General features: G+C 38.3%; 3 protein-coding genes across 10 annotated transcripts; 1 reads left to right on the forward strand and 2 right to left on the reverse strand.

Annotated features, from left to right (window-relative positions):
- The first annotated feature begins 3430 nt into the window (after nt 1–3430).
- On the forward strand, nt 3431–9405 carry LOC126370978 (putative nuclease HARBI1). 3 transcript variants are annotated; one of them, XM_050016153.1, is made up of 2 exons: nt 3431–3969; nt 8537–9405. In XM_050016153.1, exons 1-2 carry the CDS (start codon nt 3670–3672, stop codon nt 9326–9328), a joined length of 1092 nt encoding a protein of 363 aa, XP_049872110.1. In that variant the 5' UTR covers nt 3431–3669; the 3' UTR covers nt 9329–9405. The 3 variants fall into 3 exon arrangements, with proteins under 3 accessions (XP_049872110.1, XP_049872112.1, XP_049872111.1); XM_050016155.1 differs by lacking the exon at nt 8537–9405 and adding an exon at nt 4215–4657; XM_050016154.1 differs by lacking the exon at nt 3431–3969 and adding an exon at nt 8125–8305.
- Nucleotides 5721–11082, reverse strand: LOC126370980 (protein diaphanous homolog 1-like). Of its 6 annotated transcripts, XM_050016159.1 has the most exons (5): nt 10721–11081; nt 10438–10639; nt 9851–10165; nt 5909–6229; nt 5721–5804 (listed from the first exon to the last, which is right to left on the reverse strand). In XM_050016159.1, the coding sequence occupies exons 1-5, from the start codon at nt 10901–10903 to the stop codon at nt 5785–5787; spliced, it is 1041 nt and encodes a 346-aa protein (XP_049872116.1). In that variant the 5' UTR covers nt 10904–11081; the 3' UTR covers nt 5721–5784. The 6 variants fall into 6 exon arrangements, with proteins under 6 accessions (XP_049872116.1, XP_049872121.1, XP_049872115.1 ...); XM_050016164.1 differs by lacking the exon at nt 5909–6229 and having other exon boundaries at nt 5737–5804; nt 9587–10165; XM_050016158.1 differs by having other exon boundaries at nt 5777–6229; nt 10721–11082.
- A 4399-nt stretch (nt 11083–15481) lies between these two features.
- On the reverse strand, nt 15482–17776 carry LOC126370806 (uncharacterized). The gene is made up of 4 exons (XM_050015830.1): nt 17673–17776; nt 16486–17166; nt 16167–16342; nt 15482–15508 (listed from the first exon to the last, which is right to left on the reverse strand). Exons 1-4 carry the CDS (start codon nt 17773–17775, stop codon nt 15482–15484), a joined length of 987 nt encoding a protein of 328 aa, XP_049871787.1. The 5' UTR covers nt 17776.
- Between the last annotated feature and the right edge of the window lie 8904 nt (nt 17777–26680).

Genomic DNA, 26680 nt, shown 5'->3' on the forward strand with positions numbered 1-26680 from the left:
CCATTGTGCAGAACTAATATTTCGGTTACTATATAAGTATTATGATTTATCATTATCATATATTATGGGGGGGGGGGGAGTGCGCGATGGGGTGGGGGTCGATGATATTTTATATATTTAATATATATGTCGTGGCCAGATCATAGAATTGACCATTTCATGAAATGGTCGTATTTCATGAAATGGCCAACTTCAACTGACCATATCGTTTAAACGTCAACGTTTAATGATATTTCCATCCACGTTTGGCCATATCATAAATGTAGGGTGTCCATGATAAGTGGTGTAATAAAAACGCGAAATAAGGTAGGAAATAATGTATTACTCTAGTACAAAGTACAAAAATGTTTAAAAGTCAAATAAAAATTTAAAAGTCATTTTCGATTAACGGAGTGTTGATGTAGTTGACATATACGCCGTAACTGCATCTCGCTTTGAAGTCGTCGTCATATTTTTTGACACTATTTCATGCCATTGGTCATCATTCAGTATACTTTTCGTGTGTAAGATAAACATACTGGCGGCGTAGGGGTGGCCCGAGGGCCACCCCCGCCGCACCCTAACCTACCGTTATGCCTTGTAAAAATTATAAAAAAAAGGATTATGATAATTTAAATTATGACAAAAACATTTATGCGTTTTAATAGAATCCCGCTTCAAGTAGTTAATGCCTTCTGCGGCAAATCTACAATAAGTCACGTCAAAAAAAGAAACTTTACGGACTGTAGGATCGTCTATATTTTTCTTTTTTAAAATTAATATATCGCAGTTTTAATTATATCATATTTTGAAAACCAATAATAGTCCATTGATTTACGTAGCGTGGTCACTCGACCTTCATTATTTGCCATATAACCTAAAAATAAAAATAAAGTTGCTGTCTACTGTTAATACGAGTTTTTCTTTTCACCTTAGTGTCAAAACATTGCTTCACTGCACTTTTATCTTGTATTTGCTCATTATTATTCGTATTATTCGCGTTCACACAAGAATAATTATTGTCCGCCGCCATTATGCAAAACAAAAACAAAGCGACACCAGCGCCACTACCGGTGGATAATGTTACTATTTTACGATATGATCGCTAACGTTTGGCCATATCATGAAGTAATCATGCATTTAGTTGGTCATATCGTTAAACGTTTTGTGTTCATTGATCTGGCCAAACCACATCATGATGTGGCCAACGAATGTTGTTCTATTTCATGAAATACGACCATTTCATGAAATGGTCGATCATTTCATGAAATGATCAATTCTATGATATGGCCACGATATATATATTTAGGAGAGGAGCTCGGTGGCGCAGCGGTTAACGCGCTCGGCCTGCGATTGTTGAAGTAAAGCAACTTTCGCAAAAGGTCGGTCATAGGATGGGTGACCACAAAAAAAAAAAAGTTTTCATCTCGAGCTCCTCCGTGCTTCGGAAGGCACGTTAAGCCGTTGGTCCCGGCTGCATTAGCAGTCGTTAATAACCATCAATCCGCACTGGGCCCGCGTGATGGTTTAAGGCCCGATCTCCCTATCCATCCATAGGGAAGGCCCGTGCCCCAGCAGTGGGGACGTTAATGGGCTGATGATGATGATGATGATATATATTTATTTAATTTATTTTTATATTTATATATTTGTAGGGTACTGTATATTTTTTCATTGCGATTATTATTTCTAATTACAGTTTCGTTCACCCCAAGATTGCCTGGAAGAAATCGCTGTATATGTGATACCTTCTTCTTATTTTTTTTTATATATTTGTCCCTGAACTATCCACTTTGTTCGCTAAACGATGGTGCACCTTTTCCCGCGGTGTCTGCGTTTCAGTGTGCACCGTGCGTGCGTGCAACTGGCGTCTCAACGCCGCGAGTTGCCTGGAGCGGTATTAATGTGAAAATCTGCTTGTTTGTTGCAGAGCGCACTGCTAGCTACACAAACGTAACATAACATCATGCCTGTATCCCGGAAGAGGTAGGCAGAGGGTCTCTTCTACTATCCCACTCACCGTTGGCGCCGTCCCACTCGCGACAGACGCAGTACTTCGGGGTAGAAGGCAAGAGGGAAACCACTGCTCTATTTTTCCCTTTTTCTTCTTCTCTCGTGTGGGTTGTGAGGTCGAATACCAACCTCATCAACTCTGGTGTCAGGCTTATCATTGAGCCGCCAAAGGCCCCTGACATGACTCAGGTAACGACTACATACTTACCGGGACCAACGGCTTAACGTGCCTTCCGAAGCACGGATCATCTTCCTTTCGGACAATCAGGTGATCAGCCTGTAATATCCTAACCAAACTAGGGATCACAAAGTGAATTTTGTGATATTTCCCCACCGGGATTCGAACCCGGGGCCTCTGGATCGTGAGCCCAACGCTCAACCACTGGACCACGGAGGCCGTTTATGTAAGTTATAAGTGATTAGTTTATACACCCATTCCTCGCTAGCTATGTTTAAGGCCCATGTAATAGGGGGCGACCCTATTCTCGGAAACCACGTGATATCAATTGTCCAAACATGAATACAAATTTACAAAGTCAAATTTTGCGGTTTAGAGCCAGGGCCGGGATTCAAACTCGTGACTCTATGATGTAGTCACGCGTTCACTGGGCAATCACGGATTCGTTGGAACTACCCATATTCCGGAAGCTTCTCTGATATTCCTTAAAAGCAAAATCTTTACTTTTTTACAACCCCTTTTAATATAACCAATATAGATCTACACAACGGTTTAACTGGGTCAAAAGGGTAATATGAGGATGTACCGTGCCGATATGATCCAATCGCTTCCAAGATTGAAACGAGTGGCTAGGATAAAGATGAATGAGTATCATCTATCTACCTCGCGCCTCTATCCAGATTGGAAAAGTATTCAGCCTATCTAAAGGTTGGTACTTACCGAGAGCATTATTATTTTACTCTCTCTCTCTCTCTCATTATTTAAGAACTGCGCTCTTGTCGGTGGAGTAATCGCCTCCATTTTCATTATTCCATAGATAGGGCGTGTAGAACGGTGGTTGCCCCAATCGCCTTCCGTTCTGCAGTACACCGACCAATTTCTCAATCGGTGATGTTTTAGCTAGAGCCCTACCAGAATCCATTTCCTCGGTCTCTAACCAGTACTGATACCGCTGCTGCCCGGCATCAGATTATTATACTATACCATATAAATCATGGCGAAATTGAGGCAAAAACGCAGAGGCAGCTGTGTAATACTTGATTGAAATAAAATTATAATATTTTTACAGCTTTTGTTTAGAGGTTCGTCTTATTTTTTAATGATTGATTTGTTTTTCTGATATTTAATAAATAAATTATAAAAAAGAACAAAAATAAGTCTTGTTAGAAACAAAAGAGTTCAAAATTAAAAATGGAAATGGAAAAAATATTGTTATAAACTTATGATGATACAGAGTTATTTATATGCCTCAGTATCTTAGGCCCGTATTTATAAACCGCTCTTATCTCTGAGATCTATCTTGAGTGAGCTCTTAAGATGACGTCCTTATTAATAAACGGAACTTAAGTGCGCGTTTAGGGTTACGATATCAACTGAGTGACGCCGTATTAATAAACGAAACTCGGCTCTCAAGAGTGCTCTCAAGATGTTACTTAAGATCGTGTTTGCTGAGTGCCGTCAAACCGTGACTTGAGTGCGGGTTTTGTGATCTCGCGATAATGGAATTAGAAAATATTTTACAAGAAATCAATTATTACGACGATTTAGATCATTACGACGATTTGTTATGGCAAGATGCGTATCGTTTGCCAAAAGTTTATATCAGGGACGCCGAAAATCCCTTTGAAATGCGAGCGGATCGGTTCCAGAAAAGATACAGATTCTGCCAAGAATCTGTATTGTTTATAACATCGTTACTGAGAAGTGACTTAGAAAAACAGGACAACAGAGGTCTACCGATTGCTCCGGAAATAGCAGTTTTATTAACTCTGAGATTTTATGCTACAGCGTCATTTCAGGTAAGCTAGAATTTATTCAATACTAATTATTCTACTTTTGTCTTTAAAAAGTGTAAGTGACAGCACAATGAACACCGAAATTACTATGTATCTGAACATCTTGAGGTCTGAATACAGTAGAGCAATGCACCATATCCTTCTAAACGAGTAAATGAAAGAAAGCCTGTGTCCAGGACAGGAATAAGTTAGTAATAGGTAGTAATTTAATTTTACATAAATGACTTACACAAACCTTGCCTTTTCAGATAGTCTGTGGAGACTTACTGCACATATCACAGCCTACCGCCTCAAATATTATTACGAAGGTTTCAAAGTTGCTAGCTCAATTGCATACACACTACATAAAGTTTCCCCGAGGAGCAGAGGCTAACAGAAACAGAGAATTGTTTAAAGAGATGGGTAGACATGGATAGTGGCCTGGACTTCCCGGGATCGATGGAGCTATTGACTGTACCCATGTTAAAATTGTATCAACACCAGGGTGCCAGCACCATGAAGTCTTTAGAAATAGGAAATCAGATTTTTCTATTAATGTCCAGGTTGTTGCAGGGCCCCGCAGGGAAATATTAGACATAGTAGCCAGATGGGCAGGCAGCATGCACGATTCTAGGATATTTCAAATGTCATCAGTTTACATAAAATACACGCAGGGTATTTTAAATGGAAGACTTGTCGGAGACAATGGGTATCCTACACTAGTGATGTAACGAATGTTGGATTTTTCACATTCGCGAATGCGAATGCGATTGCGAATAATTATCTTCAACATTCGCGAATGCGAATACGAATGCGAATATTTTAAAATGTCAAAAAAGCGCGCTTAAAATGTTTGATAGGTTTGACGTTTCGTATAAGTTTCACTTGTGACGGAATTACCAATAATTTTGAACGAAAAATGATTGTATTGAAAGCAGAAGTATTCAACGATGGGCGACATACAGGAGAAAATATAGCGGCAAAGTTAGAAACTATGTTGTCATCGTGGGGAATTCCCAAAGAAAACGTATTATGTATTGTAAGAGATGGTGGCACTAACATGAAAAAAGGTATTTCTTTATTGAGCATTAAAAACATTGATTGTTCATCGCACCAAATCCAACTTGTTGTTAAAGAAGGGCTTAAGTCACAAGAATCAATCATTGCAGCCATTAACAAATGTAAAAAGAAAGCGACACATTTTCACCACTCTAATGTAGCTCAAGATGAACTTTCGCTAAAACATTCGCTAAGTATTCGCATAAATTTTGCGAATGCGAATGCGAATGCGAATATTCAAAAATTTGCGGATATTCGCGAATGCGAATGCGAATGCGAATATTCGTTACATCACTATCCTACACTACCTTTTGTTCTCACACCTATAAGACCTGCCCCCGAAGATGCTCCCTCAGTACGGTACAATAGAGCTCAAATAAAAACCAGAAATGTTGTGGAAAGAACATTCGGCATTTGGAAGCGGAGGTTTCCCTGTTTATCTAGAGGCCTAGGTAACAAACTGTCAACTGTTTCTCATATAATTGTATCATGTGCGGTATTACACAACTTGTCATTAATTTTAAATGATGTCATGGTTTTTGATGAGAATCAGAATGATGAACAAGAAGAAACAGATAGTTTAATACCAAGCACTAGCACTGGATTTTTAATTAGAAATTCAATTGTTGAAAATTATTACCAATAATCTTTATGAGCAGTGCTTTGTGATTGAATAGTATTTGAAATTATTTAATAAAACATATTTTATATATTGACTTATATGCTTTTATTTAATAAATTAACAATATTCCATTTATTATATTATGCCACATCCCCTCTTCAGGCATCAGTTGCAGTATCTGAAACAAATTAGATGAAAAGTGTTATTAATTATCCCAGGACTTAACAAAGCTATACTAGTTTTTAAAATAGTATGATGAGCAAGTAGATAATACTGATGTACCTGACGAACACTGCTGCTGCAGTTGAAGTTCTGCGAGGTCTGCTCTCGCCTTTGCTTCTCTTATTCTTTCTCTTAACAATAAAACCTCCAACTCATGAATCTCATTAGCCCGTCTCTGTCTGTCTTTATATTCCTTATCCAGAATAGAACTTTTATGCCTTTGAAAAGTTTGGGTAGCTGTATTTGATGGGTTAATAAGAGGTGGAGTAGGAAAACGTGGAGGTGGGGTAGGAAGACGTGGTGGTGGAGTGGATGTAGGAAGAGGTGGTGGTGGAGTGGAAGCAGTAAGAGGTGGTGGTGGTGGAGTGGATGTAGGGAGAGGTGGTGGTGGAGTGGTTGTAGGGAGAGGTGGTGGTGGAGTGGTTGTAGGGAGAGCTGGTGGTGGAGTGGTTGTAGTGAGAGACAGTAGTGGACCTACTTCAGGTGGAGGTGGTGTCAATGTTGTCCGGGTTGGGGCAAGGGCAAGTGGTGCTTGTGTAACAACAGCGCATGGGAATGGTGATGAAGAAAATGCACTGGTGGATGGTATTTGGGAAGAAGTTGGGGGAAGACAAGAGACGGGCTGCAAGTCCATATTTACTTCTTGGACGGCAAGGTCAGCGGTTACTGGAACAAAGTAATTTAAACAGAGAAATATAAAAAAGATCTAATTTACATATTTAAAAATGATAGAATTGATGATAGCTGTTTTTGGAGAATGTGTGGCTTACAACATACTGCCAGGTTTGAATCCCAGCTCTGGCTCTAGACCATTGGCCATAGGCTCACCCCTCAGACTTAAACATAGCTGGCAAGTAGTGATTTTGTATTTACTATATACTTCTGCCTACCCCTTCGGCGATATAGGCGTGATGCTATATTAGAAGAAAATTACTTACCTGGAATTGTATCAGAGTCAACAGCATCATCGATACCAACTATTAGAGCAGGGGCCACCTCAGACACATCTGGGTCTACAACTGCATCACTGGTTGCAGGCCCTCCTCCAGTAGCTAGCCGATGTTGACGTTCTTTTGTCAGTGCTTCCCTTTGCCGCTGCTTGAGGTTCATCCACAATCTCCTAAGTTGTTTATTTGTAACCTAAAATCAAGGATGCAATTATAAAAAACTAGCAAAAAGCGAGAGGAAATCGCGCACCAAAGGTTAAATAACTTTGTTTACCTGATTGGTAGCATGAGGGCTTGCGTTGTATTCTCTGGTTACAATATCCCAAGCTTCATTTTTTGCGCGTAATGAAGCGCCATCGGTATCCTTATTCTCTATCACCGAGGGGTATCTTTTCAATATATCCAAAAAAGTTTTCTTCTCGAGGGGAGTAAAAATATGCTTCTTAATTGTTGACATCGTTATGGACAGTAATTACTTTACGTTTATTATTGATAACTAAAGTCTAAACTATACAAAAACAAAACAAGTGGTTGCGAAGGACGCGTCTTTTTTTTTTGAGAATGATGTTTGTTGCGTTTTGTTTTCACTACACATTGCGTTTTGAAATCATAACAAATTATTTTTAAAACGTTAAATGACCGTTTTTATAATAAATTTAAATAACTTACGTTTGAATTATAATAATTTTAACATTTTAGTAAAGAATTGAACAATTTTTAATATGTTTGAAGCCCTAAACCGAAATATTTTTTTAAAGCAGGAACGAAACGTTGATTCGTTCGGTCTATAGTTCACTCAATTAGGACGTTTACTTGAGATCCTGAACTTGAGATCGATATCATGTGATACGCGCTCAATATTCGTCTATTAATTAACGTCGCACTTAAGACGCTGTTTACATCTTGAGAGTGACTCAGTTGATATCGCTCTTGAGAGCGGTATTGAGATCGGTTTATAAATACGGGCCTTAGGCCCGTATTTATAAACCGCTCTTATCTCTGAGATCTATCTTGAGTGAGCTCTTAAGATGACGTCCTTATTAATAAACGGAACTTAAGTGCGCGTTTAGGGTTACGATATCAACTGAGTGACGCCGTATTAATAAACGAAACTCGGCTCTCAAGAGTGCTCTCAAGATGTTACTTAAGATCGTGTTTGCTGAGTGCCGTCAAACCGTGACTTGAGTGCGGGTTTTGTGATCTCGCGATAATGGAATTAGAAAATATTTTACAAGAAATCAATTATTACGACGATTTAGATCATTACGACGATTTGTTATGGCAAGATGCGTATCGTTTGCCAAAAGTTTATATCAGGGACGCCGAAAATCCCTTTGAAATGCGAGCGGATCGGTTCCAGAAAAGATACAGATTCTGCCAAGAATCTGTATTGTTTATAACATCGTTACTGAGAAGTGACTTAGAAAAACAGGACAACAGAGGTCTACCGATTGCTCCGGAAATAGCAGTTTTATTAACTCTGAGATTTTATGCTACAGCGTCATTTCAGGTAAGCTAGAATTTATTCAATACTAATTATTCTACTTTTGTCTTTAAAAAGTGTAAAAATGTGAAATTACTATGTATCTGAACATCTTGAGGTCTGGATACAGTAGAGCAATGCACCATATCCTTCTGAACGAGTAAATGAAAGAAAGCCTGTGTCCAGGACAGGAATAAGTTAGTAATAGGAAGTAATTTAATTTTACATAAATGACTTACACAAACCTTGCCTTTTCAGATAGTCTGTGGAGACTTACTGCACATATCACAGCCTACCGCCTCAAATATTATTACGAAGGTTTCAAAGTTGCTAGCTCAATTGCATACACACTACATAAAGTTTCCCCGAGGAGCAGAGGCTAACAGAAACAGAGAATTGTTTAAAGAGATGGGTAGACATGGACAGTGGCCTGGACTTCCCGGGATCGATGGAGCTATTGACTGTACCCATGTTAAAATTGTATCAACACCAGGGTGCCAGCACCATGAAGTCTTTAGAAATAGGAAATCAGATTTTTCTATTAATGTCCAGGTTGTTGCAGGGCCCCGCAGGGAAATATTAGACATAGTAGCCAGATGGGCAGGCAGCATGCACGATTCTAGGATATTTCAAATGTCATCAGTTTACATAAAATACACGCAGGGTATTTTAAATGGAAGACTTGTCGGAGACAATGGGTATCCTACACTACCTTTTGTTCTCACACCTATAAGACCTGCCCCCGAAGATGCTCCCTCAGTACGGTACAATAGAGCTCAAATAAAAACCAGAAATGTTGTGGAAAGAACATTCGGCATTTGGAAGCGGAGGTTTCCCTGTTTATCTAGAGGCCTAGGTAACAAACTGTCAACTGTTTCTCATATAATTGTATCATGTGCGGTATTACACAACTTGTCATTAATTTTAAATGATGTCATGGTTTTTGATGAGAATCAGAATGATGAACAAGAAGAAACAGATAGTTTAATACCAAGCACTAGCACTGGATTTTTAATTAGAAATTCAATTGTTGAAAATTATTACCAATAATCTTTATGAGCAGTGCTTTGTGATTGAATAGTATTTGAAATTATTTAATAAAACATATTTTATATATTGACTTATATGCTTTTATTTAATAAATTAACAATATTCCATTTATTATATTATGCCACATCCCCTCTTCAGGCATCAGTTGCAGTATCTGAAACAAATTAGATGAAAAGTGTTATTAATTATCCCAGGACTTAACAAAGCTATACTAGTTTTTAAAATAGTATGATGAGCAAGTAGATAATACTGATGTACCTGACGAACACTGCTGCTGCAGTTGAAGTTCTGCGAGGTCTGCTCTCGCCTTTGCTTCTCTTATTCTTTCTCTTAACAATAAAACCTCCAACTCATGAATCTCATTAGCCCGTCTCTGTCTGTCTTTATATTCCTTATCCAGAATAGAACTTTTATGCCTTTGAAAAGTTTGGGTAGCTGTATTTGATGGGTTAATAAGAGGTGGAGTAGGAAAACGTGGAGGTGGGGTAGGAAGACGTGGTGGTGGAGTGGATGTAGGAAGAGGTGGTGGTGGAGTGGAAGCAGTAAGAGGTGGTGGTGGTGGAGTGGATGTAGGGAGAGGTGGTGGTGGAGTGGTTGTAGGGAGAGCTGGTGGTGGAGTGGTTGCAGTGAGAGACAGTAGTGGACCTACTCCAGGTGGAGGTGGCGTCAATGTTGTCCGGGTTGGGGCAAGGGCAAGTGGTGCTTGTGTAACAACAGCGCATGGGAATGGTGATGAAGAAAATGCACTGGTGGATGGTATTTGGGAAGAAGTTGAGGGAAGACAAGAGACGGGCTGCAAGTCCATATTTACTTCTTGGACGGCAAGGTCAGCGGTTACTGGAACAAAGTAATTTAAACAGAGAAATATAAAAAAGATCTAATTTACATATTTAAAAATGATAGAATTGATGATAGCTGTTTTTGGAGAATGTGTGGCTTACAACATACTGCCAGGTTTGAATCCCAGCTCTGGCTCTAGACCATTGGCCATAGGCTCACCCCTCAGACTTAAACATAGCTGGCAAGTAGTGATTTTGTATTTACTATATACTTCTGCCTACCCCTTCGGCGATATAGGCGTGATGCTATATTAGAAGAAAATTACTTACCTGGAATTGTATCAGAGTCAACAGCATCATCGATACCAACTATTAGAGCAGGGGCCACCTCAGACACATCTGGGTCTACAACTGCATCACTGGTTGCAGGCCCTCCTCCAGTAGCTAGCCGATGTTGACGTTCTTTTGTCAGTGCTTCCCTTTGCCGCTGCTTGAGGTTCATCCACAATCTCCTAAGTTGTTTATTTGTAACCTAAAATCAAGGATGCAATTATAAAAAACTAGCAAAAAGCTAGAGGAAATCGCGCACCAAAGGTTAAATAACTTTGTTTACCTGATTGGTAGCATGAGGGCTTGCGTTGTATTCTCTGGTTACAATATCCCAAGCTTCATTTTTTGCGCGTAATGAAGCGCCATCGGTATCCTTATTCTCTATCACCGAGGAGTATCTTTTCAATATATCCAAAAAAGTTTTCTTCTCGAGGGGAGTAAAAATATGCTTCTTAATTGTTGACATCGTTATGGACAGTAATTACTTTACGTTTATTATTGATAACTAAAGTCTAAACTATACAAAAACAAAACAAGTGGTTGCGAAGGACGCGTCTTTTTTTTTTGAGAATGATGTTTGTTGCGTTTTGTTTTCACTACGCATTGCGTTTTGAAATCATAACAAATTATTTTTAAAACGTTAAATGACCGTTTTTATAATTAATTTAAATAACCTACGTTTGAATTATGATAATTTTAACATTTTAGTAAAGAATTGAACAATTTTTAATATGTTTGAAGCCCTAAACCGAAATATTTTTTTAAAGCAGGAACGAAACGTTGATTCGTTCGGTCTATAGTTCACTCAATTAGGACGTTTACTTGAGATCCTGAACTTGAGATCGATATCATGTGATACGCGCTCAATATTCGTCTATTAATTAACGTCGCACTTAAGACGCTGTTTACATCTTGAGAGTGACTCAGTTGATATCGCTCTTGAGAGCGGTATTGAGATCGGTTTATAAATACGGGCCTTAGCTTCCAGTGTGTTAATATGTATATTGTGTCCTTCCAGTCGCATTCTTCAATTATTATTGGAAACGTCTAAGGTGCGTTCGTATATATTATTATCATCTCCAGAGGTATTTAACTCATACAATACCTTAGGTTTACGACTATATCTCAATTGGGGTAGTCAGAGGCACATCCATCGCAAAATGAGTTAAGTACACCTCACAAAGTTTTCTGTTACACCAATGCATCACACCTGCAGGAACATATATGTAATTATTTACCTACATTCAGCAACGGTGCTTCGGAAGGTTCCCCTGTTCTTTTACAATAATGCCCGATTCCGAATGCTCCCGGTCAATACCCACCTTTAGGCATATTTCCTACTAGCGAGGAAAGAGCGAGAGAGTTATATATTACCTTGCATATATATATACATGGTGGTTATTAACGACTGCTAATGCAGCCGGGACCAGCGGCTTAACGTGCCTTCCGAAGCACGGAGGAGCTCGAGATTAAAACTTCTTTTTTGGTCACCCATCCTATGACCGGCCTTTGCGAAAGTTGCTTAACTTCAACAATCGCAGACCGAGCGCGTTTACCGCTGCGCCACCGAGCTCCGCACTGGGCCCGCGTGGTGGTTTAAGGCCCGATCTCCCTATTCATCCATAGGGAAGGCCCGTGCTCCAGCAGTGGGGACGTTAATGGGCTGATGATGATGATGATATATACATGAACGCACATGCATTGTCCCAAGCAGAACCGAAGTAGGACAATTTAGGACACTTTTAGCATTTGCGTCCTAAAGGATAATTGATATTTGGAACTTTGTTGACATTGCGCACTTACCTATTTTTTTTATGCGCAAATGAGAAATTGCAATATTTCTTCTTTAGATGACTTGCTTAACCCTTAACCTTTCCCTGTCCCTAGATAGTTATGACAATCGGTCACTTTGGTTAAATCCAAAACATTGGCTACTTGACAGCTGTAACAATAAAATATGAAATATGTCGGATATGGTAGTTTATCATTTAACAATAATTATCCAATATTCTTTTCTATTAAGATCATTTTTAAATATTTTATTTTTACAAAATAAGAATGGAATTTTTCATCTGTGTATTACGAGACTCGAAACACGGGCGGCCATGATTGACCTTCATCTGACGTCACATTTCACAAAATAACCTCTTAACGCCGAGATTTCCAGACACAATAGTTAAACAATGGGTTTCGGATTTTAAAAGAACATTTGGTCTTACGACTATAAACAGAAACTGTTAGGTTTAAAGTTATACTGTTCGAAAGTTTCATTGTTTATTAAAATGTGACATCATTGGGCAAATTGTCACGTGACGAAATTAATTAGTGGTTAAACAAACTTACCTTAGTGACGTTTGACCATAATTATACGAAACGTTGCATCCGAAGAGATTCATTATTAACTATGTAGTTCACTTTTCAATCTACTGGGCATCACAAAGTTTTAGAGCTATAATGTAAAAAAAAAAACATTAAACTGACACCATACCCCCTCCCTCGCTCCGCCACCGGCCCGCGCCTCGATCAGCTGTCATTGTTTTTAGAGACAAGGCCGATTTCGCGTGAAATTTGGGTAAGACTTGGAGCTAATGATGAGTCTAGGGTAGGGCGGGTAATGAATCTCTTCGGATGCAACGTTTCGTATAATTATGGTCAAACGTCACTAAGGTAAGTTTGTTTAACCACTAATTATACTACAACGTTGCATCCTCAAGATTCATTATTAACTATGTAGATGTTTAGCGCTCAAACCGCGAAATTGGTTAACTGTAAAGGAAACACAAATTAATCTGTTGATAACATGACAATCATAATTATTATTATTTTTATTCAACATTTAACAAAATTAGGTTATATCTAAATTAAACAGATAGGTGCAAAAATAGTTTTTATTTAACTTTATTGATTATAAACGGCTTCTGCAAACGCGTTAACCTCATCGACATCTTCAATTGGTCTTTCATAGTACTTTGCGAAAACTAATGAGTCGCCGCTCCAGCCTGCCGTGCGTTTTATAATGTCTACAGAAATTCCCTTGCGACTGGCAGCAGATGTTGATGCATGTCGAGTGCTGTGGGCCGAAAATGTCGTCACATCTACGCCGCTCTCCAGGAGTACTGATTTAATCCAGCGGCTTATAGTAGATGAACCAGCGTTATGTATTGGATTTTTTGTGGTTAAGAATATTTTTTCTGTATTAGCGCGATCTCTATAAGCTTGAGTTATGTGTATATATGAGGTTAGCGTCTTTGCAGGACAGATTTGTTCTTTATGAGGAAAAAAAGGCACTATTAATCGAGGCATCTGTCGGCAGGGAGTAGATGTTTTTATGAGATCGTTAATTATTATCTCAATGTAGGACCCTTTTATGTTAATGTTAGAAAGGCGTATTAGAGACAGCGTCTGGACACGTTGTGCCGTCGACAACGCAAGGAGAGCTGCTAATTTTTTGGTAATTTTTATTAAGTTTAATTCATGATTTGGGTACCAATCGGCCAAAAAATTAAGTACTAGATTAGGGTCCCAAGTGGATCGGTACCTAGGTAAAGAGGGTTTTGTTTTAAAAACGCCTTTTAGAAATCTACATATCAAATCATTTTCACTAATCGACTTTCCTAAAATCAATCCAAGTGCTGACCTGATGGTATTCAAACTTGAATAATTCGCTCCATTATTAAATTCTAATGTAAGGAATTTTAATATATTTGGAATATTTTTATCGTAACAATCAGTTTTATTTGTAGTGCAATATTGCCACCATTTTTTAATTGCCGTATTATATTGTTTTTGCGAGTTTTTAGCAAGAGAGGAAATCATTATTTTTATTGTATCTTCTGTTAATGCTTGTCGTATGAAGGCTTCCCTGATAATAGCGACGAAACCAGGGTAAGACGCTTCCACAATGGGTGGCAGGTCCTGAAAGGAGACACCAGTAGGTCAGAATCAGGTGCAAAATAAATAGGTTCAGACTGAGATAATTTCAAAAATAGTGGGTACCATGGCTGGCTAGGCCAAAAAGGTACTACCATTATGCCTGTTGCCTCGTCAGTTATTATTTTTCGTAGACTTTTTAGGATAAGCGAAAAAGGGGGGAAGGCATAAAAAAAATAAGGGTTCCAGTCTAGGGTAAATGCGTCAATATCATATGCTCCCGGGTCCCTTTTCCATGAAACATACTTTTCACATTTTGCATTCAGCCTAGTGGCAAACAAGTCTATTTCGGGTTTGGAAAGTATAGATGTAATTCTATTGAATGCTCTATCCGACAAACTCCATTCCGTATCAATGTTAAGCTGACGAGATTCTTCATCTGCCTCCTTATTTTCCCTTGATTTTATGTAGGAAGCGTGTATATGTAGTTGGCGTTCTTCACACCATTGCCACATTTTTCGTGTAATGTCATTTAAGTGGGGATATTTTATGCCACCATATTTATTAATGTATGCAACAGCTGTAGTGTTGTCAATACGTAATAATAATTCTTTTTTATGTAAGGACTTCGCGAAACATTTAAGTCCGTTAAAAGCAGCTATCAATTCTAGAGTATTTATATGTTTATCTGTCTCTTGTGTATCCCAGAAACCCCCAGTTCTTTCTCCATTACAATACGCACCCCAGCCTGTCAACGATGCGTCCGAAAATATTTCCAATGTATATTTTTCTGCGCGTATAAAGTTACTTGAGGTCATAATATTTATTTTCCACCAGTCAAAATCTACTTTAAGATAAGGTTTTAATACCATTAAACTATCGTAATCTTCGTTGCAATTGCGCAGAGCCAGCATTTTTTCTCGTTCCAGGCGCTTGGTGTATATCCGCCCATAGGCTACCGCTGGACAGGATGAGCATAGTACCCCCAACAGTTTAGCAAAGTCCCTGATGATAACTACTTTTTTATTAGATATTTTTGTCAGGAGGTCTAAAGTTTTTCGTCGTTTATCAGAAGGTAAACGTAAACACATGTTTTTCGAATCTAAATCGAAACCTAGATATTTTTGGATCTGTTTTGGTATTAATTTACTTTTTGTATAATTTACTATAAAACCTAGCTTTTCGAGAAGACCAATCGTTTCTGTAACACAAGAGACGCATTCCTTATAGGAATAGCCAATACATATGATGTCATCTAGATATATAGCTAATATATGACCTTTTTTTCTGAGAAATGACACAACTGGTTTTAATAGTTTTGTAAAAACTAGTGGCGCTATGGACAAGCCAAAGGGTAAGCATTGAAATTCGTAAGTAACGTCTTGAAATTTAAATCTTAAATATTTCTTGCTTGAATCATGAATGGGAATCAAAAAATACGCATCCTTCAGGTCTATAGTAGCCATGAAACAACCTCTAGTCATAAGCTTCGTGACAGTTCTTATGTCTTCCATTTTAAAATGGTTAGGACAAATAAACTTGTTTAAGTTTTTTAAGTTTAGTATAAAGCGATATGAGCAGTCTGGTTTTGGAATTAAAAATATTTTAGACAAAAACTGACCAGGTATAGCGTTCTTGCATTCCACTATAGCTGCTAATAATTTTAATTTATGTAATTCGAAATGAATTTGATCTATTTCCGACTGATTAAAACTATTATTTTCAGGGGCGAAGTTTTGAGTAACCGTACTTTCGAACGGAATGACAAAGCCTGTTACATATTCTAATATTACGGGATCATCTGTTATCAAACACCACTGGTCTATAAAAAAACGTAATCTTCCCGCATGGGGAATTACCTCCATTAAGTCTTGGTTGACTTGGGAGTCTGCTTCGCTGGCCCCCGCGGTTGGCGGTCTACTGCTGATGCCGATTGTGGAGGGCGGCGGTTTGACTGCGTCGGGTAGCGGTTTCTCTGCCCCCCCTGTCGGTAGCCACGCTGAGCTTGTGCCCGGGGTGGGCCCCTCCAGTTTCCCTGTTGAGGATGTGTACGAGTGTTTGACGTATCCTTTCTCTTTATTTGCAAGCCCGACATTTCAGCCGTTTTTGACGCCTTAATTTTTTCTCCGAGATTCGCTCCAAATAGGTATGTGTCTCGTTTAGCGTCTGCGATCATACCTACAAACTTTTTATCAAGTGATGTTATCACCATTCTTCGTCTTGCTTTAGTTTGTTCGTTATGCAAGTCTAAAAGAATCTGGCTGGCTTCCGAGATTTTTTTCAAAATGTCTAGCTTTTCGACATTGCCTTCAATAACATCTGTAGCTAAGTATGTTAGCTTTGATATACCCAAGCCGAGTTGGTTTTGTAATCTTTCTACTATCTTGTCTCGATTTTTGGAAGAGTCACTTAGCGCTGGAATAACTTCCGGGTTTAACAGAGGAGCTTTTGCTAAACGAAAATTATCAGGTATTAACGAGCTGGCCAAAATCTCTTGTTTTCGATCCTTGCTTAGACCATCTACGAGCACGCGTCCCCATCGACTGGCAATCTCCTCCTGTATTTTTGGACCTAGGACTTCCTCCTTTCCTTTTGGGTCGCCCAGGGCTTCCAGGATTTCTGTCGGTAAGGCTGGCGCCTCCGCGCTCGTACTGGGCAAATTATTGTCCAACGTTGTACCCTCATTATATGTAACATCAGCACTAGGAGCCACAGAAAGATTTTTTTCTCCTATGTTATCATCATTCTTTGCACTGGCTTCGATAGATTTTTCCGAACCCGGTATGGACACTATGTCTTCATAATCAGGCGTATTATTTATCTCCGGGTATCTATACTGCTCGGCATCGTAGTATTCATCTGTAAATATAATATTTACCAATAAACCTCCCACAGGAGGTAGATATAAGTTTAGCGTCACGGGGCGTAAACACGTTACGACACTGGACGAAATAAGGTATCATCCGTGTTCACGACACGGCATGTAACCCAATAATATCATAAAAGGTCAAGGAGTAAACACGTTACACCATTAGACTACAATAATGGTATCAGCCGCGCACACGGCGCGGAGAATAACCATAAAGCTGAAAAAAATATGTCATTAGGTAGATACCTACCTAGGTTGTGGTTACTGTTATTCAACAGTTCCATATCTTTTTATAATAATAAAAAAATAAGTGGGTAGACATTAATGTCTAACTTTTTCTATGTTGTCTACTCTTTTTATTTATTTTTTCTGTTTATTATGCAATTTATTAAACTCATTTATTAGAAATCACTTATACAGTATTTTTGGTAGGTATAAACCCCTAATAATAACTCACTACCTAGCTAATGAGAATGAGTAAGTAGTAATTACTGACCTTCACTTGACGATGACGACGAATCCGATAAATAATATCTTTTTTCACGCCTTCTTTTCTTCGATCGATGTGATTTTTTATCTTTGTGTTTCCTTTTTCCCATATTTAAGTAATATTTTACTAGGTTTTGCTATGAAACAACACTAAGAATGAAATTCGTTTATTTTTTATGTTGCAATGCCCGCACAAAGAAAGCGAATGACAGCTGATCGAGGCGCGGGCCGGTGGCGGAGCGAGGGAGGGGGTATGGTGTCAGTTTAATGTTTTTTTTTTTACATTATAGCTCTAAAACTTTGTGATGCCCAGTAGATTGAAAAGTGAACTACATAGTTAATAATGAATCTTGAGGATGCAACGTTGTAGTATAATGAAGAAAAGCCCGATTGTCCGAAAGTAAGATGACCAGTGCTTCGGACGGAAGGCACGTTAAGCCGTTGGTCCCGGAAAAGGGTCTTGTAAATAGGTGAGTCGAAGAAAATTTGAGGAAAGGGTGTAATGGGATGCATCGTTCATATTGCATAACAAATAAAATTACTTTAACCCATTGGAAGCAAACGGGGGATTTCATTTACATTCCATTTCACTACACCGTACGGGGTTGTTCGTTAAAATCTTTTTAATATTCACAGTCGCTCAATAAAATATTTCAATGTAAATTAAAATAAACAATGCCTCCATAAAAACGAGATCTATTGTCATGATAATCGAAGTCATTTTTATTTCTATTCGTATTCGTACATGAAAAAATATTTTCGAGGATATGTTGTGCTCAAACTTGTAATTGGAGTTGTTTTCCCTTCACGCTGGATTGGGATGTACACCTATTGTTTGGTGCTTGTAAATGTAAACAAGGCTTACATTTACCTCCACCGTGTGTCTAGGTATATTTTTTAGTTTTATGGCTGTTCCAGTAATAAAAATAAAATTAACTTCTATGTAGCACCATCATAACGTAGGGGTCGCGTACATTTCTATTATGAAAATGGGATCCATGCAAAGCGGATTAAAATGAAAGCTGTTTCGTTTTCACTTTGCAAAGTGAAAACCTCAAACAAATGCCATTGTTCGTTGATAATGTAATGATTTAACCAAGCGAATAGGAATGAATGACAGCCTGCAGGCTTAGGTTAAAATAAAAGACAAATAAAGTGTGGAGCAATACTGAATGTAGTTAGATGTAAGTAAGTAGTCGTTACGTGAGCCATGTCAGCGGCCTTTGGCGGCTCAATAGTAACCCTGACACCAGGGTTGATGAGGTTGGTACTCCGCCTCACAACCCACACGATAGAAGAAGTTTATTCCATAATTCATATTAGGTAATTTGGGAAAGTACCGAACGTACTGTACGAGTTTAATAAAAAAAATACATATATTCCGTTTTCATCTTTACCTACTAATAAGTAAGTAGTAATATTATTATATTTATCAGATATTTTTTTTATCTTGGCTGCAGACTTGCCCGAAGGCATTGACGAGGCCTAAAATGGAGCGAGCTCGCCTAGAAGGTGCCTGTTCACTCTGGCCTTGAAAGCACCCGGGTAAATGAAGTGGAAATAAGCTTGTGTAACAATGAAATAATAATAATTATTTCTCGTTAGAGAGGAAAGTATGTCTCACATGAGAGGAAATTTTTATTTGTCTTTTTTAAATCACGAACTAGCGAAGTAGTCGCGCAAAACAAAGGACCATAACCGTAACTGTATGAGACCCGTCCCCCCCTTCCAACGGGTAATTTATTATATTTCAATAGTATCTTTATGAAGATTACCAATTAGTTCTAACTGCAAATTCCATAGGGTTTGGAAATAAAACGAAAAAAGGTTTGTTGAAACTCGAAATTGGTTGAAAATATGTTGTACCGGGCCAACTTACATAATTTTTGTTGATAAAACCTCGCATTAGACAAGCTAGTTTAAATTTTCTTCTTTCGGCCTTTTCCCATATCTATTTGGGGTCGGCTTTCTTAATCCTTCGTCGCCAGAGTGGTCTGTTCTGGGTAGTCGTTGGTTCTAAGCTGGATTTCTCCAAGTCTTTCTTGACGACGGTCATTCATGTTAAACGGGGTCCGCCGCGACGTCTTGGCTCCGATTTTAGTTGTACTTTTTTTGTCATGTGTTTTTCAGGTCTTCAAGCTAGTTTCAATCCAGGTATAAATTTATGGTCTCAATTTTACCTGGAATGACACTTTCCTGGCTACGTTCCCCAAATAAAATATAGAGGGCGCTGTACAGATTTTTCTTCGTATAAAAAAGCTTCATATTTTATGGATAAAAGACATATGCATTTTTTATCTTTGTTTTTGGGTATAATTGATGACCCTTTTTATTACACCTATGCACAATTACATCTTCTACCCAGTATTATTCTGATTAAAATGAATATTATTCTGATCAAAAGCAATATAGGTAGCATCATAATTCTATACATGATTTGATCCAAATATCAAGCAACAATTATTTTTATATGCGCTTCTGCCATTACATAGTACATAAACAGCCTATATACATCCCACTGCTGGGCACATGCCTCCCCTCAATCAACCGGAGGGAGTATGGAGCATACTCCACCACGCTGCTCCAATGCGGGTTGGTGGAGGTGTTTTTACGGCGAATAGCCGGGACCAACGGCTTAACGTGCCCTCCGAAGCACGGAATCATCTTACTTTTTCGGACAATCAGGTGATTCAAGCCTGAAAAGTCCTTACCAAACAAAGGACAGTCTCACAAAGTGATTTCGACAATGTCCCCATCGGGAATCGAACCCGGACCTCCAGATCGTGAGCCTAACGCTCTAACCACTAGACCACGGAGGCTGTCGCCATTACATTACAGTATTTTGGAATAATTATGTACAAAACACAAATATACTTTATTGCACCAAAATAAAAAGAAATAATTACAAAAAGATTCTTAACTAGGTACATGGCATATGGCGGTCTTATCGCTTAAAGCGATATGCGTTATGTAAAAAAGTATTGAGAAAATAGGTAATGATCACAAGAAAGCTGTACAACGCCATCTATATTGTTTTTGGTGAACGTAGCCTGGGAAATCCCTCATGGAATAATATTGTGATGTTGAAGAAAACCGCATCCGAATCTGATTTTCACTACAGGGCGATGATGTAAGGAATACAAACAGTATAAGTAAGCTTGTCTTGAAGATAATCGTGTGTGTGTTGTTAACTCCCTCAATCAGCGCTTATCGCTATCGACCCACCAGGGTCGATTAATTCTTTCAAATATTTTTCCTCTCAGACGACGCCCTGAGCCGAGGTTCGCGCCCAACCGGGCACCCTCAGGCCTGTTGTCTTAAACGTTGTACCGGGTGAGAGCCTTCAGCGCTCCCCATTAGTCCGGCCAAGTAGTTAATGCCATCTGCGGCAAATCTACAATAAGTCACGTCAAAAAAAGGTGTGTTGTTAACGATAATTAGGGAGCTGCAGCTGTAGTACGGCAGATCTGGGGGGTTAGAAAGGCCACATCGAAGCAATTCATCTAAAAAATCAATATTGCAATTTGATATTTGCGTATATTAGTATAGCAAATAAATGTCAAATAGCAATATTACTTTTTAGATGAATCGCTTTGAAAACAGCCTTTTTAATCCCTCAGATGTGATGACGTTTAGAGGATGACACCTTGACAACTTGTGTCTGTTATACTACGGCTCTTGAAATATCTTTAAGAAAACATTTCCAAAAATACATAAGTGCATATTTCTATGTGTCTGCTGCAACCAGCTCCAAAATGAAGACGTGGCCTAAAGGTCTATGTAACCAAGACAAAAATTAAAAAAAAAACAATGAGCTGAAATAAAAACAATATTTATACGTGTTCATGTTCTTCGTCGCGAATCACTGCAGATTTGCTCGGGTGTAGTTTTTGTTGGAAAACTTTCCTCCGGCGTATATCCCTTTGGAATAGTAATGACTGGAGTAGACGCACAGAGATGGAGCGAGGGCTTTAGGGCAAATGAAGTAAAAAAATAGAATATAATCTATTCCACTTGAGTCAGAAATCAGAAATCAGAATCATTTATTCAACGTAATTATCATGGATAAACTTGTTGAAGGTCAATGTAAGTAACATTTTTGAATTTACGTCATTTCGCAAGAAACTGCAACAGCAACACATCTTTAAAATCAATGAGTGTATACATTACAAGTTATTTAATAACTAGAGGAACACATTCAATATCAGACATTTTTATCATTTAGGTAATCATTAATCTTATAATAAGCTTTTTTACATAAAGTAAGCACATGAGCTTTAAATTTATTTTCTGACAAATTTAAAAATATTATCTGGTAATTTTATTGTAAAAACGTATACATAACCCCAAAAAAGATGAATTTAATTTACTTAATCTAGAATTTTGAATAGCAATTTTTTTTTATTCCTTGTATTTTAAGTATGCCTTTCACAATTTCTCGGAAAGAGAGATACATTTTTACGTACATACATACGTAATGTTTTCATAAATATATTGACTTGCGATCGTCAGTATATTTATTTCTTTAAACAGCTCCCTGAAAGAGTCCCGTCGACGCAGATTATAAATAGCGCGTATTTTAGTGCTGATCTTAATTTTCTTTAATACGTGTACGAATAAGGCTGTTTTAATTAATTTAAGAGCCACGCTCCTGTAGGTATAGCATTCTTCATTCCTTATAAGAAACAACGTGCGCCTTCTCTTTAATCTGTTCTATGTAAGCTTTTTATAGTTCTGCCCTTCCTCTCTTTCCTTTTAGCTTCCTTTCTGTGATTTTTAATAAAACTGGCGTGTCTTATTAAGTGTCCAATCACCTTGCCTCTTCTGTCCTGAATAACTCTTAATATTTGCCTCCTTTCACTAACTCTTATGCCTATTTATTTTATGTTCATACGAATGACTTTTTTAATCTTGACAAAATCAAGTAAGAACTTGACATGCCTGAAGGTAACAAAGATTTATAGGTGAACGAATTATTGACTAATAGCAGCAGCGGGGACCGACGGTTAGATAGAGGCCACACTTATACTTAAATGTTGTTGATTTATAGAGGGTGTTTCCGATGTACAAAGGGTGATAGTGACACCGTTATGGAAATTTTGGGGGACGATTCAGACCATTATTCTGCGTTGATATCAAGTGGAATTTAGTGTTGGATAATTAATAAAAATGATAGTTTTTTATTATTTTTAGTCCCATAGGTGTGCTTTAAGTTGCACAGAAACTAAATTTAAAATGACGAATTATTATAAATTATCAATGCATAACACTGCACACAAGTAGGTAGGTACTGACGTAATCTAGCTATTGTCTGCGTTGTTCGATTTACATTGTAGCGGCGAGGCGTAGCAAAAATCGAAATATTAATTACATTTCTGATAAGAAAAACATCAACCACTGTTTTTAGTACAATCAAGTAGATTTTTAATTTTTTTCTGGTTACGGTATCACTAACACCTTTTACAGGTACCTAGATCGAAGGAGTATCAACGCTCGAGCGCTTAGGCACATCGCATTGTAGATACCCATAATTTGAACCTAAACATTCAGATCAGCCAGTTATGTTCCTTATGGACTCATAAAATTAAGGCACATCCATCACGCGGGAGTATTGCAACGAAAAGAGACAGAGAGAGAGAGAGTTGTTTAGAAGCGAATTGTTTGTTTCTTTCTAAATCCGCAACTGCCTATCGATCGATCAGGCGCTACTAAAACTGCAGTGAACTGGGATTCTATCTTCGCCACTTCGCCTTTTGTACAGGAAATAAATGGCCCCTTTTACATTGGCTGTTTATTTGACTAAGTGTGGGCGAGCGCGGACCAGGAGTAGCCAAGATGCAATCGATTTTGCACCTTTACCAACATAGCTTCGGCATCTGTAAAGTTGTTTCTTGTGTAAAACCAACGGCGATGAAACTTTTTAAGTAGTTTTAGTGGCGGCAGATGTAAAAGCGTCGGTCCCAGATATTGACAAGTTAACACGTTCACGTTCACAACGTCTAATACCTAAACGATGTCCCGATTCCACAGGACTGGCGATCAATGTCTGTGAAAGGGTTAATAGTCGTTAAGCCAAGACGGAGTTTTTTTCGGGTGCCTTGAAAATTATGGTGAATGGATTGGGTACTAGCCCAACACCTCCATCGATCCGCAATGGAGCAGTTTGGTGGAGAAAGCTCCTCACTTCCTCCGGTTGATTAAGGAGTGATTTGTGCCCAACAGTGTCGCGTACATAGGCTGTTAATGTTTTATTGATCAGTAAGTACAATAATGCTTAAGTCCTTAAGACAATATAGTGACTAAGATTAAGAAGGGAATGTTATGTTGGACACATAGAGCGGATGAAGGATAATAGGATTTCGAAGGGAGTATATAAAGCAAAGGTTACGGGAAAGACCTGTTGACCAAATTGGTGATGTCTTTAGAAATGGTTCGGTACGATCTAGTCTGAACCGGCGTGCGTGTATGAAACGATTAATGAATGTCGAGGAAGCAAGAGAAGTGTGTCAGGATCGAAGCAAATGGAATTCCATAGTCTCTGCTTACCTCGGTGGAAAATAAGCGAATAAAAAAATATATAAAAAATATTTAAAATATTGTAAAAAACCACAGCCACTTCGGAAGTTGGAGCACTAAGGTGGGTTTGTATATAATCTACATCTAATACGTCAATTATAGTAACTTTTACATTGTTTTAAGTTTAGTGTTTCAAGTGCCATGATCACGGGATGATCATGTTGTGATCATGGCACTTGGAACAGTGTCGAAATATCGGGAGTCTCATATCCCTGCTTTAAACGCGGTAAGAACCCGTTATTATGTGTTTTAATTATGGTAACTTACTTCGGTGTTTATTATATTCCGTGGTGTATGTAGTGTGCTTTGTAGACATAATTGGCCTCATTGCTGTGTTGCACTGAGCCGATTTGATGGCTTGTGGTCTACTGACGCACTTCGAAGTCAACTCTTAGTATGTCTAATTGGGTACTGAATGGGATGAGGTGTTATGGTTTGGAATATTACCCAAAATTTAAGTCTCCTTCTTCTTATCGTATGGGTTGTGAGGTGAAGTACCAACCTACTTACTTACATCAGTAAGTAGTAACCGGGACCAACGGATTAACGTGCTTTCCGAGGCACGGATCACCTTACTTTCGGACAATCAGGTGATCAGCCTGTAATGTCCAAACTAGGGACCACAAAGTAATTTTTGTGATATGTCCCCAACGGGAATCGAAACCAGGACCTCCGGATCGTGAGCCCAACGCTCAACCGCTGGACCACGGAGGTCGTCAGTCACGTTGAGATGTCATCAGATATGCAATTTGAACCTGTAAAAATATTAACCCGGCTAATATTTATGGATAATGGATTTTATCGTTTGTAAGTTATACTGGATTTCATCCACTAGGTATTATTTTAGAATCAATGTTAAAAGGGAAATTCTATTTTGGGAATACTTACAATCAAATAGATTATTCACATTTTATTTTATGGAGGAAGAAGAGAGCTTTTGTGTCTGGCAAGAAAATACTTTATTAAATTAATGTTTATTTTAATTTTGATGATTTCTTACTCACTTTAACGTTCTTTAAATTCTAATTAAGTACATCAAAATGAAGGCTTACATTCTAGCTGTTTTATTAAAAACCTGCAAATGCGGACTTATTATATCACACATAAACTCAGGCTCGCAATCCCTAATGGGGTGGGCAGAGCCGCAAGTAATCAAAGATAACTTGCAGCTGTTGATACGAAGTCCTTAGATGGATATGATGAAAAGGGATTAATAACAAGGATATTTAATAAAAATATGTAAAATGTAGTAATTGTTTGCTTTTTTTTTGTATTTATTTTATGTAAGATGTTGGACTGTCCCGCATCAAATCGTGATAAATGTTTTCTTGCCACTGGTTGCCTGGAAGATATTGCTGCTTAGCAATAAGGCCGCCAGATTGTACTGTATCTTTCGTCCATGTGTAAAACTTGTTTTGTATGTTGTGTGCAATAAAGTTCCCGTTTTTTTTCTTATCCGCTGAAAAGGAAAAGAACGGGAGATTGACAACTGTTATTTTAAAATGAATGAATAACCCGGGGGAATGAAATAGGCATCTTGTTGATATGCAACCCGTTTTACGTGTGGTGTCAACTTAATTCTGTCGGGTTATAGACAAATGACAAATTTTAGAGGGTTGTTATAAATTTCAGCCTGAAATGGGCGTGTGTTCCATGAATTTTATGCCTGCCGATTATTCGCTCGTTTTCATTTCGGCGGATAAAAAAATGACAGGTATAGCTTAAAATAAAATTAGGTGGTGTGTACAGTCATGAGCAATATAATGTACCCACTTTAGGACTCTGTCGCACTAAAATATTTGACATTTAGTGAGACTTACAGTTCAATTTGTCAAAAAAGTTAATGTGACATGGTACCAAAGTTTATATACTTATTAATGCTCGTGACCGTACTGGAAGCGGTGGCACCTGACGCTCTATGAAAATACGTTTAATGTTTTAAATAATCGCTCGCTTGTTTAGTTAGTAGTTCGCACCGAATTGAGTGGAAAGTTGTGCGATGGTATCGGGCAAGTTGCAATGCGGTGGGCGAACAATTTAATAAAACGCCGAGCGCGCACGCTGTCACCGCGGTGACCGCACTCTCGGTCTCGTTCAGTACACCACCGGCTTTACACCTATACCAGGTTTTTTTAAATAATATAGCTCGAGTTTAACCACAATCTCACCTGATGGTAAGTGACGAATACTGCGTATAGTGAATGATACTGCGGTTTCATACCTTTAAGCGACAGTAATTCATATTAGTAATTTAACGCCACAACACTAGCTTACGTACTTTGACTTCGACAATCGAACTAATGAGAAAAATAATTCTCACTAGTTCGACGATCGAACTAATGAATCGAACTAGTCAGAACAAAGGTAAAATGTTATCTTATTGAAATAACGTGTCTTCCGAAGCACGGATCATCTTACTTTTTGGACAATCAGGTGATC

This window comes from Pectinophora gossypiella, chromosome 11 (assembly GCF_024362695.1).
Source record: "Pectinophora gossypiella chromosome 11, ilPecGoss1.1, whole genome shotgun sequence".
Taxonomy (NCBI): domain Eukaryota; kingdom Metazoa; phylum Arthropoda; class Insecta; order Lepidoptera; family Gelechiidae; genus Pectinophora; species Pectinophora gossypiella.

Coding starts and splice junctions, on each gene's coding strand:
- LOC126370806 (XM_050015830.1), bottom strand. CDS start 17,775: ATGGGAAAAAGGAAACACAAAGATAAAAAATCACATCGATCGAAGAAA. Junction 17,167..17,672: donor GTCGTCATCGTCAAGTGAAG/GTCAGTAATTAC, acceptor TTATATTTACAG/ATGAATACTACGATGCCGAG. Junction 16,343..16,485: donor ACTTGATAAAAAGTTTGTAG/GTATGATCGCAG, acceptor CATCCTCAACAG/GGAAACTGGAGGGGCCCACC.
- LOC126370978 (XM_050016153.1), top strand. CDS start 3,670: ATGGAATTAGAAAATATTTTACAAGAAATCAATTATTACGACGATTTA. Junction 3,970..8,536: donor ATGCTACAGCGTCATTTCAG/GTAAGCTAGAAT, acceptor TTGCCTTTTCAG/ATAGTCTGTGGAGACTTACT.
- LOC126370980 (XM_050016158.1), bottom strand. CDS start 10,903: ATGTCAACAATTAAGAAGCATATTTTTACTCCCCTCGAGAAGAAAACT. Junction 10,166..10,437: donor TGACTCTGATACAATTCCAG/GTAAGTAATTTT, acceptor ACTTTGTTCCAG/TAACCGCTGACCTTGCCGTC. Junction 6,230..9,850: donor TGCTTCCACTCCACCACCAC/CTCTTCCTACAT, acceptor CTCCACCACCAC/CTCTCCCTACATCCACTCCA.